At 40.2% G+C, this 12,736-nt stretch overlaps 1 protein-coding gene across 5 annotated transcripts in view; it reads left to right on the forward strand.

Moving 5' to 3' along the window:
• The window catches only part of WWP1 (WW domain containing E3 ubiquitin protein ligase 1), a 64,239-nt gene that overhangs the window by 42,088 nt on the left and 9,415 nt on the right, over positions 1 to 12,736 (forward strand). For 4 of the 5 annotated variants that reach the window (XM_063130899.1, XM_063130901.1, XM_063130900.1 and 1 more), the window contains exons 11-19: positions 1,359 to 1,413; positions 1,489 to 1,573; positions 1,665 to 1,793; positions 2,112 to 2,184; positions 2,276 to 2,347; positions 3,769 to 3,857; positions 4,736 to 4,895; positions 12,054 to 12,187; positions 12,279 to 12,419. In XM_063130899.1, coding sequence (XP_062986969.1) covers positions 1,359 to 1,413; positions 1,489 to 1,573; positions 1,665 to 1,793; positions 2,112 to 2,184; positions 2,276 to 2,347; positions 3,769 to 3,857; positions 4,736 to 4,895; positions 12,054 to 12,187; positions 12,279 to 12,419 — 938 coding nt within the window. The remainder of the gene's footprint in view (positions 1 to 1,358; positions 1,414 to 1,488; positions 1,574 to 1,664; positions 1,794 to 2,111; positions 2,185 to 2,275; positions 2,348 to 3,768; positions 3,858 to 4,735; positions 4,896 to 12,053; positions 12,188 to 12,278; positions 12,420 to 12,736) is intronic. The other variant, XM_063130903.1, reaches the window with a different exon arrangement.

Here is a 12,736-nt window from a genome sequence, read left to right on the forward strand (position 1 = left end):
CCCACATTCAGTGCATTGCAATGATTTAGCTTGGAAGTTACCAGGCCATAGACTGCTGAAGCCATGTTATCCCTCTCCAGATAGGGGCATAGCTGGGCCACCAGCCAAAACTGGAAGAAGGCACTCGATGCCACTGAGGCCATCTGAGCCTCAAGTGACAGAGATGGCTCCAGGAGAAACCCCAAGCTATGAAGAGAGAAACAGAATTCTTATAGGCCAAGACATCCTTTACACCCCAGCCTCCAAATCTGCCCTGATGCTGAACCAAGTACCCCAGTGGGCACAACTAGGAGAGACTAACTCCTCCCTGTTTGCCCACCCAGGTCTCTGTTATGCATGCCAGATCGGCTGCCTCATGTGATAAAGGAGGTCTTATTCTGCATTGATCTGGCATTTAAAAGCAGCATCCAGAAGCACGAAGGCAGTCTGATAGGGCAACCACCATATCTGCAGGTGTGGAGAGGACCGGAACATGCACAGCTGTTAACTGCCTGGGCCACATTCCCCTTACCTGGCTAGTTCTCCTCCCAATGTCATATTTTCCTTGACCTGTCACTACACTGATTGCCCCATCCAGCTCCCTGACTTGGCCCCATATCCTCTCTTTTATTTGTCCTGAATCTCCCACCAATCAGCTTCATGAGATTACCCCGGGTTCTAGTACTGTGGGAGAGGGAGAGAAATGTCTCCCTATCAACATTCTCCACACCATGCACAATTTTGTACACCTCTGTCATGTCTCTCCTTACCGTCCCTTTTTCCAAGCTAAACAATCCCAGATGTTGTAACCTTTCCTCATAGGGGAAAAACACTGAACAATCAAATTGACCAAGATGTTAGAGGGATGACACTTGCCCATGCTTCTCCCCAAAGAGTTGACCCCCTTTGGCATTGTCCCCTTAAGGGGCGTCATTGTTCCGATTCTTCCCAGCAGATAAAGGCCTTCTCTCCCCCAAGTCAAACACACCCATCATGTTTTCAATCAACCTGGGGGAGGTTTCCCCCACTTGCTAGCTATGTCATCTTATCCCAGATTGCAGTACCTGGAATAAGATGACCAAACACACAGCAGGCAGCAAACAGGGCAAGAGACTAGCAGAAGGTCAGGAACCGACCCCTACCAGACTGTCCCAGTTTGCTTGTCTATGGCTTCAGGTCTTATGTCAACTAGAAGCCAGGAGTATAAAAGGGATGTTGAGGACGCATTTAAATGTATAATTTTCTGTAGTGAAGAATAGCTTCTTAAATACAGGAATTGTGGTGTTTAGAATTTTCCTTTAGTTTGTTTGTCTTAAATAGCAATACATATTATACCTTATATACTCCACTATATTTCTTTCTTTTCTTTTCTTCACTAGGCTTCAATGCTGACTGCTGAAAATGATCCACTTGGTCCTTTACCACCAGGTTGGGGTGAGAAAGCTAAATAGCTGTATGAAACAGATATATATTGTTAACTTTTGTTTACATTGTTCATTTTTATTGCAGAAAGGAGAGTCGATTCAAATGACAGAGTGTATTTTGTAAATCATAACACAAAGACAACACAGTGGGAAGATCCACGAACTCAAGGGTTTGTATATGTGCTTTGTATTCATCAGACAAGACTAAACTAGATGTGAAATTATTGAGTTTTAAAGAAATGTGTTGCATTTTTTTTTCAGCTTACAAAATGAAGATCCTCTTCCTGAGGGCTGGGAAATCAGATACACCAGGGAAGGTGTAAGATACTTCGTTGATCATAATACGCGAACAACTACCTTCAATGATCCTCGTACTGGTAAATCCTCTGTGTAAGTGAGACATTAGTGGGGATTCTAAATACTTGTGCGTAGAGCCTACTAGATCTATGTAGCATAGTTGGAATAATAGTTGGATTGTTTAGCTTGGAAGAGCTGGACATCTGATGGGTTTGGATGGTGTATGATTAATTCAGGGTGTGCATGGGTTACATCTTAAGAGATATGACTTTCTAAGCATTGGATAAGATTTTAAAACTTTCCCATAACTGAAATGTGTATAACTATTTCTGAAGTTTGCATAAAACCTGCAAACCACTAGGAAAGTTTAATCATTTTTTGTTTAATAAATGTTGCTGTATTTATTTACAGAAATAAAGGACCGCAAATTGCTTATGAACGCAGCTTTAGGTGGAAACTAGCTCACTTCCGCTACTTATGTCAGGTACTGCAATCCTAGTCAAATGTTGTGAAAATTTTAATTTGTGCGTTTTTTTGCATTTGTTTATATTTGATTATTTACTTTCTGTTTGTAGTCAAATGCCCTGCCAAGCCATGTGAAGATCAATGTATCCAGGCAAACATTGTTTGAAGATTCCTTCCAACAGGTAAAAACAATGTTTACATTATGAACCATGATCAATGCATAGTTGAATATGTTTCAGCATACCTAGTTATGTTGATAGGAAAAATTGGTATTCTAAAAATGTTTGAAAATGATAAATTTCTGAAATTCTAGTAGCAAGACCCTAGTCTAACAAATTTTCATAGAATCATAGAATAGCAGAGTTGGAAGGGGCCTACAAGGCCATCGAGTCCAACCCCCTGCTCAATGCAGGAATCCACCCTAAAGCATCCCCGACAGATGGTTGTCCAGCTGCCTCTTGAAGGCCTCTAGTGTGGGAGAGCCCACAACTTCACCAGGCAACTGATTTCATTGTCGTACTGCTCTAACAGTCAGGAAGTTTTTCCTGATGTCCAGCTGAAGTCTGGCTTCCATTAACTTGAGCCCATTATTCCGTGTCCTGCACTCTGGGAGGATCGAGAAGAGATCCTGGCCCTCCTCTGTGTGACATCCTTTTAAGTATTTGAAGAGTGCTATCATGTCTCCCCTCAATCTTCTCTTCTCCAGGCTAAACATGCCCAGTTCTTTCAGTCTCTCTTCATAGGGCTTTGTTTCCAGACCCCTGATCATCCTGGTTGCCCTCCTCTGAACACGCTCCAGCTTGTCTGCATCCTTCTTGAATTGTGGAGCCCAAAACTGGACGCAATACTCTAGATGAGGCCTAACCATTTTCATTTACTATAGTTTGGTAGAAAATAACTTGCCTAGGGCTGATACAAAATGTGAAAGGGATTTTCATGAGAACATTTACCCCCACAAGGAAGGGTCTCCTTGTAGCTCTTCTGGGCCTAATGGGGGAATAAATATTTGCCTGTGTGTAGAGATAGGTGTCCCTTCCTCCTATCTCCATCCTATTGCCACATTTTCTATGCACTTGGGTGATATCGTGATGCATTACGCTGGGCAATGTTTCCAGCAAGGAACAAAGAAACCATTCACACAGCAATATGTGTGAGGTCTGGGATCATTGCTCCAGTATTGGGCAAAAGGTGGGATACAAATAAATATAATAATAATAACACAGATGTGCGTGCTCTCCCTCCCCAACCCGGTTGAATGAAGTGCTGCCTCATTTGCTTTTGGTGGTGATGCTATGACTGACTATGTAGCCGTGTTGCATCATCTCATTAATTATGTAATCCATTACTGGCTAGGACTGTACATAAAGGGAGAAGAAAAATGGCACCATAGGGACAAAAATGAAACAGGAAAAAGTATTTTGGAGAGTTAACCCTAAACTCCTAAAATTTTAAATGTGTGAAAATTGGGTGTAATTCTATTTAAAATAGAGCACATTACCTCAAAATTTAGATTAGCCCTCTTTATGCTGTAACAATATATTCAGTATTTTACCTTGTATTACTCAATGTTTCTTTTTGTTTGTATCTGACAATTTATATCTAGATTATGGCTTTAAAACCCTATGACTTAAGGAGACGATTGTATGTCATATTTAGGGGAGAAGAAGGATTGGATTACGGTGGCTTAGCCAGGTAAAAAAAGAAAGAAATGCTGTTAAAATGTGGCTAGATAAACATATTTATTTATGGTTAGATAAACTTATTTATTGACGAGATGCTTACCTTGTCAATATATTTATTTGGGGAATGTGGTGGGGAAAGTGTTTGGTTGCATGATAACATGCAAATTAAATAAACTAGAGAGAGTTGGTTGTGTCCATTGTTAGTCTAAATAAAGTCCCATTCATTTCACTGGGTTTACTCTTAAGTAGCACTAATGTTGGAGACAATCCTATGCTGGTGTGAGACTCCTTTAACAATTTCTTTGAGAATACACTTGCTTATAAAAACTAAAAGACTGGGTCAATGCAAATTCATTGGGGACTGACTGGAGAGTTGAAATTTAAAATATAATGATAGTATCAGCAGCAAAAGCTTAGTGGAGTTGAGTTCACTTAATCTTCCTCTGCCATTAAAATTGGCAGCCAAGGGACTTTGGATGGGGTGGCTGAGAGGAAACACTTCCACTGAGTTCTGTTCTGCTTCTCCCATTTTAAATACAGAATAAACAGGAAATTGGATCATTTTAAGGTTGAAAATTTCAAAACAGATCATATGACTTCAGGGTTAATTCCTGATTGTATTGGATAATTATTTTGTGCTTGCTTTGCTTGTTAGCATGCACAATCAGTGGAAAACTTCTATTGCTTATCACTCCATAGTGGATACTGCTTTTCAGTTTAAAACCACCTTGTCTATGTGGCTGGGTGATTAGTACAGTCTAAATTTTCAAAAGTATTCCTCTCCTGAATGTATATCTTTCAATTAGTGTGCCTTATGTATTTTTTAATCCATTTTTATCCGTACTTGGTGATAGCATATTTGTTTTTATGTATTATAACTTTTTGCAGAGAATGGTTCTTCTTGCTTTCTCATGAAGTGCTGAACCCTATGTACTGTCTATTTGAGTATGCTGGAAAGAGCAACTACTGTTTACAGATAAATCCAGCATCAACAATAAATCCAGATCACCTTTCATATTTCTGTTTCATTGGACGGTTTATAGCCATGGTGAGTTTGATATGTATATGTATGTTTTATCATCTTTCTTTCTTTCTTTATTACATTTTTATACCGCCCAACAGCCGAAGCTCTCTGGGCGGTTCACAAAAATTAAAACCATAATAAAACAACCAACAGGTTAACAGCACAAATACAAAATACAGTATAAAAAGCATAACCAGGATAAAAACCACGCAGCAAAATTGATATAAAATTAAAATACAGAGTTAAAACAGTAAAATTAAAATTTAAATTAAAATTAAGTGTTAAAATACTGAGAGAATAAAAAGGTTTTCAGCTGGCGACGAAAGGAGTACAGTGTAGGCGCCAGGCGGACCTCTCTGGGGAGCTCATTCCACAACCAGGGTGCCACAGCGGAGAAAGACCTCCTCCTAATAGCCACCTGCCTCACTTCCTTTGGAAGGGGCTCACGGAGAAGGGTCCCTGTAGATGAACTTAAGGTCCGGGCAGGTACATATGGGAGGGGGCGTTCCTTCAAATAACCTGGCCCCAAACCGTTTAGGGCTTTAAATGTCAATACCAGCACTTTGAATCGGGCCCGGACCTGGACTGGCAGCCAATGAAGTTGTAAAAGGACTGGCGTAATGTGATCTTGCCGGCCAGTGCCTGTTAGTAAACGGGCTGCCCTGTTTTGTACCAGCTGAAGCTTCCAGACCGTTTTCAAAGGCAGCCCCACGTATAACGCATTGCAGTAATCCAAACGAGAGGTTATCAGAGCATGGATAACTGTAGCTAGGCTATCTCTGTCCAGATAAGGGCGTAGAATTCTCTTCTTTCTGGAGAATTTAGTACTTAAGTGCACATGGTTCTGATGGAGGGTATTCAACCTGTTCTGGATGGGGTTACACGCCCCGTGACGGAGCAGGTTCATAGCTTGGGGGTTCTCCTAGAACCATTTCTGTCACTTGAAGCTCAGGTGGCTTTCAGGTAGGTTTGGTGGCACGGAGTGCCTTCTACCAACTTTGGTTGGTGGCCCAGCTACGACCCTATCTGGACAGGGATAACCTGGCTTCCGTTGTCTATGCTCTGGTAATCTCCAAGTTAGATTACTGCAATGCACTCTACATGGGGCTGCATTTGAAGATGGTTCAGAAGCTGCAGCTTGTGCAAAATGTGGCAGCCAGATTAATAATGATGGCCAAGAGGTTGGAACATATAAGACCAACTCTGGCCCGCTTGCAACTGTATGTTTCTGAGCCTGATTCAAGGTGCTGGTTTTAACCTATAAAGCCTTACACAGCTCGGGCCCACAATACCCGATGGAACACCTCTTCCAACATGAACTTACCCGTACACTACGTTCAACATCTAAGGTCCTCCTCTGGGTGCCTACTCTGAGGAAAGCTTGGAGGATGGCAACAAGGGAGAGGGCCTTCTCAGTGGTAGCCCCCCAGTTATGGAATGATCTCCCCGACAAGGCCCGCCAGGTGCCAACATAGTTATCTTTTTGGTGCCAGGTCAAGACTTTTCTTTTCTTCCAGGCATTTAATAGCAATTTTAATTGACCCCAGATCTATATTTAGGCCTGGCTGATACATTGTCCTTGTATGTTGTCTGTTTTTATGCTTTTAAATTTTGTATATCGATCTTTAATGTTTAATATTTTAGTCTTTGTAAACCGTCCAAAGAGCTTTGACTATGGGGCAGTATATAAAGGATAATAATAATAATAATAATAATAATAATAATAATAATAATAATAATAATAATAAGCCTAGACAAGAGAACATTGGACCATATGTTTTTTAGACAAGTGAATAGTTGTATGACTTGCTCTAGACATGCATCATCATAATTTAATATTGATAAAGAACCAACATTTATATGGAGCATTCAGCTTCAAAATGTTCTCTCCAAACTGGGTAATGGGATGACAGATAAGATGCAATTTAAGTGAAAAATAATAAACATTTTGGCAGTGGTGATGTAAACCTATACATATATTTACTGATGAATATAAATTAATTATAATTACATAGGAAAGAGATCTTTGGGACATAGTAGAAATATTTACTGAAAATATCTCATATTTCATCAGCAAAACACAAAAGGCATTTACTCACCTCTTACTCAATTAGAATAAATGTGAGTGAGAAAACAGTACTGGGTTCATGGGCTCTGCCCCCTCTATGCTTCCATTGCTAGTTAATCCACTATCACCGGAAACCAAGGAAATGGGTTCCATTCACATCTTTGGTCCCACATTATTGGGTCATCATATGCTGGCTTGGAAATGGTTGTCCACGCTAATGACTAAATGGGCTCTTCCACAAGATCACATGCCAACGCTAGCAAATGTACAAGATGAAAATGCTTCTGCTTTGAATTAATTGGTGAACTCTCGCCAGACTCCTGCCAGCTATCTGACCCTGGCGTGCATGTGGGGCGAGCCACCAGATGGTCCGTGGGTGTCTGGCAAGAGCTTACGTCTTTTTTTGTCCATGAACTGCAATTTGCACAAATTTGTGGCTGGGAATATTTATGGAAATAGCTATTTGCAAAATTGCAAGCATAAAGGACTATTTATGCCTGAAATTTTGCACAAATTGCAGTATTTATACCTGTGATCTTGTACAAATCATGATTTCCTTAAATATTCCCAGCCATGAATTTGTGCAGATTCAGAGAAGATACAGTGACCAGCTTCTCTATTAGTATTGTCAACAGTCATATGATATAGTTGTATCTGTTCTGTGATTTGTGTAAAACTGTTATCATTGAACTGCTGCCTGAATTAATGACATGAACTATAGTAGCAAGTTCATAATGTCATGGAAACAAGAAGTGACATCGTAGCAGCAATTTGTTATATAGAAAATAGTTTTTATAATATAACATAGTTTTACTTTATTTTCGAAAGAATATTTGACAATTTCATTGAATGGAACTACATGGGATGATCTGAAGCCCCCTGCTGGAAAAATGTTGAATTTTTTTGTTTATGAATAATCCTTTCTTGTGTACAGCTAAAAACATTTTACTTTTTTATAACAAATATCTCCTTTAATTTATAATTGATAACCTTAGCTATTTTTTAATTCTCTGCAAAATACAGTACTGGGCAAAAATCTTAAGCCTCTGAAGAAAATCTGGGCATTAAATATTTGTTTGCTCAGAAAAACACTATATAACATTAGAATAAATATAAATAAACATTAATAAAATTAAAAAGGAAGAAGAATTACTTGTGTTTTCCAAAAAGTTATTGATACCTTGTGAGACGGCTAGAAGAACACAAGTTTGTTTCCCAAACCTCTCCTTGAGCGTCCCAGCCATGTAGTTATATTCCATGTACTGTATTTCTTAAATTCCACCACCAGCACACCCGATTCAGCTTAATGAGGTATTGATTAGCTGAACTAGGTGTGCTAATTGTGGAATTTAACAAATATAGACTGTATATGGAATGGCTGGGGTACGTCAAGGAGAGGCTTGGAAGTGGCTAAGCCAGCACAATTTGACAAACATAAAATCATAGTTTTGAATGAACAAGGCAATTCTCAGTGAGCAATAGCCTGCCTAACCAGATTTTCAAGATGTGGTGTTCAAGCTGTCATAAAGAAATTTAAAGGAACTAGGCAAGTTGAAGACAGAAAATGCAGTGGAAGACTCCAGAAGCTGTCTGCATCTGATGAATACTACTTAAAAGTTGAGGAACAGAAGGAAATCCAGCAAAGTGCTTGCTCAACATCTGGCAGAGTCATATGACACCAAAGTATACGCTTCGACCTTGAGAAGAAGTCTTACAAGAAATTATCTTGTAGGGCGTTTGGCTCAGCAATACTACAAACGAGAAGGATCTTGGAATTGTTGTAGATCGCAAGCTGAATATGAGCCAACAGTACAATATGGCTGCAAGAAAGGCAAATGCTATTTTGGGCTGCATTAATAGAAGTATAGCTTCCAAATCACGTGAGGTACTGGTTCCTCTCTATTCGGCCCTGGTTAGGCCTCATCTAGAGTATTGCGTCCAGTTCTGGGCTCCACAATTCAAGAAGGACGCAGACAAGCTGAAGCGTGTTCAGAGGAGGGCAACCAGGATGATCAGGGGTCTGGAAATAAAGTCCTTTGAAGAGAGACTGAAAGAACTGGGCATGTGTAGCCTGGAGAAGAGAAGGTTGAGGGCACTCTTCAAATACTTAAAAGGTTGTCACACAGAGCAGGGCCAGGATCTCTTCTTGATCCTTCCAGAGTGCAGAACACGGAATAACAGGCTCAAGTTAAAGGAAGCCAGATTCCAGCTGGACATCAGGAAAAACTTCCTGACTGTTAGAGCAGTACGACAATGGAATCAGTTACCTAGGGAGGTTGTGGGCTCTCCCACACTAGAGTCATTCAAGAGGCAGCTGGACAACCATCTGTCAGGGATGCTTTAGGGGGTGGATTCCTGCATTGAGCAGGGGCTTGGACTCGATGGCCTTGTAGGCCCCTTCCAACTCTGCTATTCTATGATTCTATGATATAGCGTTACCATGATGGGATTGTAATGATTTGACACAAGGTGTAGATCTGCCCCTGGTCAAAATAAATGGAATTATGAATGCTGAGAAATATAATCAGATCTTAATTCATCATGCTGTACCTTCAGGAAAACTACTGATTGGGGGAAAGCCCTGTATCTTTCAGCACAATGACAACCCCAAACATTCAGTAAGCACGATTAAGACCTACTTAGAGTGAGAGTCTCGAGATGGAACACTCGCAGTATTAGATTGGCCACATCGGAACCCCAACCTCAACATAATTGAAGCTGCGTGGGATCACCTGGAGAGGGAAAAGAACAACCAAAGTCAAAAGAAGAATTATGGCTTGGAAGAGTTATAAGCTTGGAAGAATTTACCACAGGACTACTTGAAAAATTTTTACACAACAGTCAACCAAAGCGAATTGCTTCAGTTTTGCATTCTAAGGGAAGCCACATAAAATATTGACTTGTTTTAAAAACCTAAGAAGTTTTTGTTAGTTTTCATTGTGTTAATGTTTCTTTGTGTTTACTTCAATGTTACTGCTCAGATAAATGGGTTCAATTTGCTTTTTTCAGAGCAGTCTAAGACTTTTGCACAGTACTGTATATGACCTGGAAGACATATAAATTGGCTTTATGCCTTTACTAGCTCAGCTTTACACAGGTTGTCAGCAGACCCATCTAAAGAAGCCTTGAAACGTGAATCTGGCTGTGAGAATTTCATATGTTTTGCCAGTCTGATCTGTATTTGAAGGGTTTGTAGGCTGGTAGTAATATATTGAGAAATATGTTTTGTGAAGCCTCCATGGAACTCCACATAAGTGTTCTGTACCTATGCAGCACCTTGTTTTGATACTTTCTAGAGCTAGGCAAGGGACCCTCAGTGTGCATACTCAAGGCATGGCTCCCACCTTGCTTTGTTTCTTTTATCTGCCACAGCAACATTACTAGTATCTTCTGCTTCTCTTATTCCTTTTGAGCTGTCATTCCCTTTGCTAAGACAGAGAGGCAAGATTGGTTATGTTGTTGAGACTCGATGCATGTCTGGGTTCTCTGCAGTACTTTCCATCTCATCTCCAGACAGAAATGATGGAGATCAGAATTGAATGTTCCCCACAGAGGATACTTGGCCTTATGTCAAGCAACTTTTGCATTTGGTAAGGGTGCTTGGCTGAAGCTCAAAAACCATACCTTGCATCATGTCTTTCAGCTAGTCCATATTGACAAGTCTGCACTGGTAGAAATTTCTATACTACCATACTTACTGCAAGTGGCTAGGGGAGTCATGGACAAGAAGCTTCTATGATGTCCAGGATATTAAACCAAATTGGAAACCTTGTATCAAGTTCAAGAGTGCAACTTACTGTTTAAACACTCTTCAACAAATTCATTGATTGTTGAGGCAGCCCAGAACAAAGGGCTTTCCACCAGAAAGCATCTTGTTTGGTGAAACAGCAGATCTATGTACTGAGACATCAGCTGATTGTGGATTGAAGGCAATGGCAGGTACAGCAGCAGTTCACAGGGATGCCTGGTTATGTTCCTTTGGGCTTGTAAACAGAAGGCCAAAACTAGAATTGAAGATCTGTTTTAATCACACGGGGCTCTTCAGTGGGATGACATTTAGGATAGAGTGCAAATGTCCACAGTCCAGCTTATCAGAAGTGTCTTGGACAGCAGCTCACATTTGGTCAGTTCAGCTCCTGGCACAGGTCAGCTGCACTACATTTCACCCACCCATCGAACATCTTTAGATTCTGAAAATAAGAGTTTCTCATCTGCAAAGTTAGTCTTCCAACCATCATAAGTCAACAGAGCTTTTCAAATGTTGGCTTTCATACTACCTTGTTGTCACTCTGGACCCTTGCTGACTGGCATTCTGTACATGACTGCAGAACTTTTCAGATACATGGCATGGCTCTAGAAATTTTTGAAACTAGGCTCTGTGTAGATGCAGAATCCATATGTGTGTCTACACATAAGATGGTCGAAGCAACCTGTTTTTCTTTGATTATTGATTTAGGCTCAGTTCAGACAACACATTTCTCAGTGGTTGTTTTAAAACACGGTGGAGTTTTTATACCACCGTTGAGAAATGTGTTGTCTGGAGGGAAAACTCCACCCCACAGTGGAGGTTTTTTTTTTAAAAAAAAAAAATATCAATGCTGTGTAGAAGAGAGTTCCTGCTCAACCCTTGTGTATTGTGTGGAGGGCTTCATAGTGTTTCCTGATGCGTTGAGTGGACTTTTCCCACTGGCTACAGAGTTCTCTGACAAGAGGAACAAAAGGAAGAAGTGCCACTCTAGGAGAGCCACTGGGATTTACAGCAATGACTGATGGGATACCATCAGGAGGACTGGAGGAAGACAGAGGAACTGTCAATCAAACATTGCATTGCCTTTTACTCAACTGCACGGGAGCCCACAGTCACACAATGGTGGAGTTAGAACATGTTGTGTGGTGAGCAACCCCTACAAACTCAACTTTTGAGTGGAGTTTTCCCATGGCATAGAGAAACGTGTTGTCTGAACTGAGCCTTAAGAGTATTTGTTCTCTAAACTTACTATTTTCTATAAACTTCTGCTCAGAAGATTTTTAGAGCAGCCATTACTATTTAGAGCAATATACTTGGAGCTGTTTTTGTATGAAATACCAAAGCAATTGTTTTAACTCCTCAACAGGCATTGTTTCATGGCAAATTCATTGATACTGGGTTTTCCCTACCATTCTACAAACGCATGCTAAATAAGAAACTCACAATAAAGGATTTGGAATCTATTGATACTGAATTCTATAATTCCCTAATTTGGATAAGGTTTGTAAAACTTTTCAGATATTCTCTTTTTTTCTGACACATCAGTCAAATGATTACATCTCGTTAATCTTTCGTTAAATTTTCCTCTTAGGGACAACAACATTGAAGAGTGTAACTTAGAAATGTACTTCTGTGTTGACATGGAGCTCCTAGGGAAAGTTACCTCACATGAGCTAAAATTGGGAGGCTCAAACTTACTTGTAACTGAGGAGAACAAAGAAGAATACATTGGGTATGGACATAAAGGAAATGAAAAGACAATGTCAAACTTTTTCTTACATTAATATGTGTGCAGAAATCCACACCTGCATAAGTATAACCATGGTCTGCTCTCAATATATGTTGTTCTGGTTTGCACAATCAAACAAATCATGTCTTGTTTTTGGATTAACTCTCAGTTGTTTATCCCCTAAACCCAAAATGTCTGGGTTCATATGTCATGAAACATGAATGGGTGTTCTTGGGTTGCTAACTGAAAGTGGAAACAACCCAGGAATTGGCTGTGAGAACCATAAGAGGAAGGAAACTCTAAGAAACGCAACACAAAAA

The sequence above is a fragment of the Elgaria multicarinata genome, chromosome 7, assembly GCF_023053635.1.
Source record: "Elgaria multicarinata webbii isolate HBS135686 ecotype San Diego chromosome 7, rElgMul1.1.pri, whole genome shotgun sequence".
Lineage (NCBI taxonomy): Eukaryota > Metazoa > Chordata > Lepidosauria > Squamata > Anguidae > Elgaria > Elgaria multicarinata.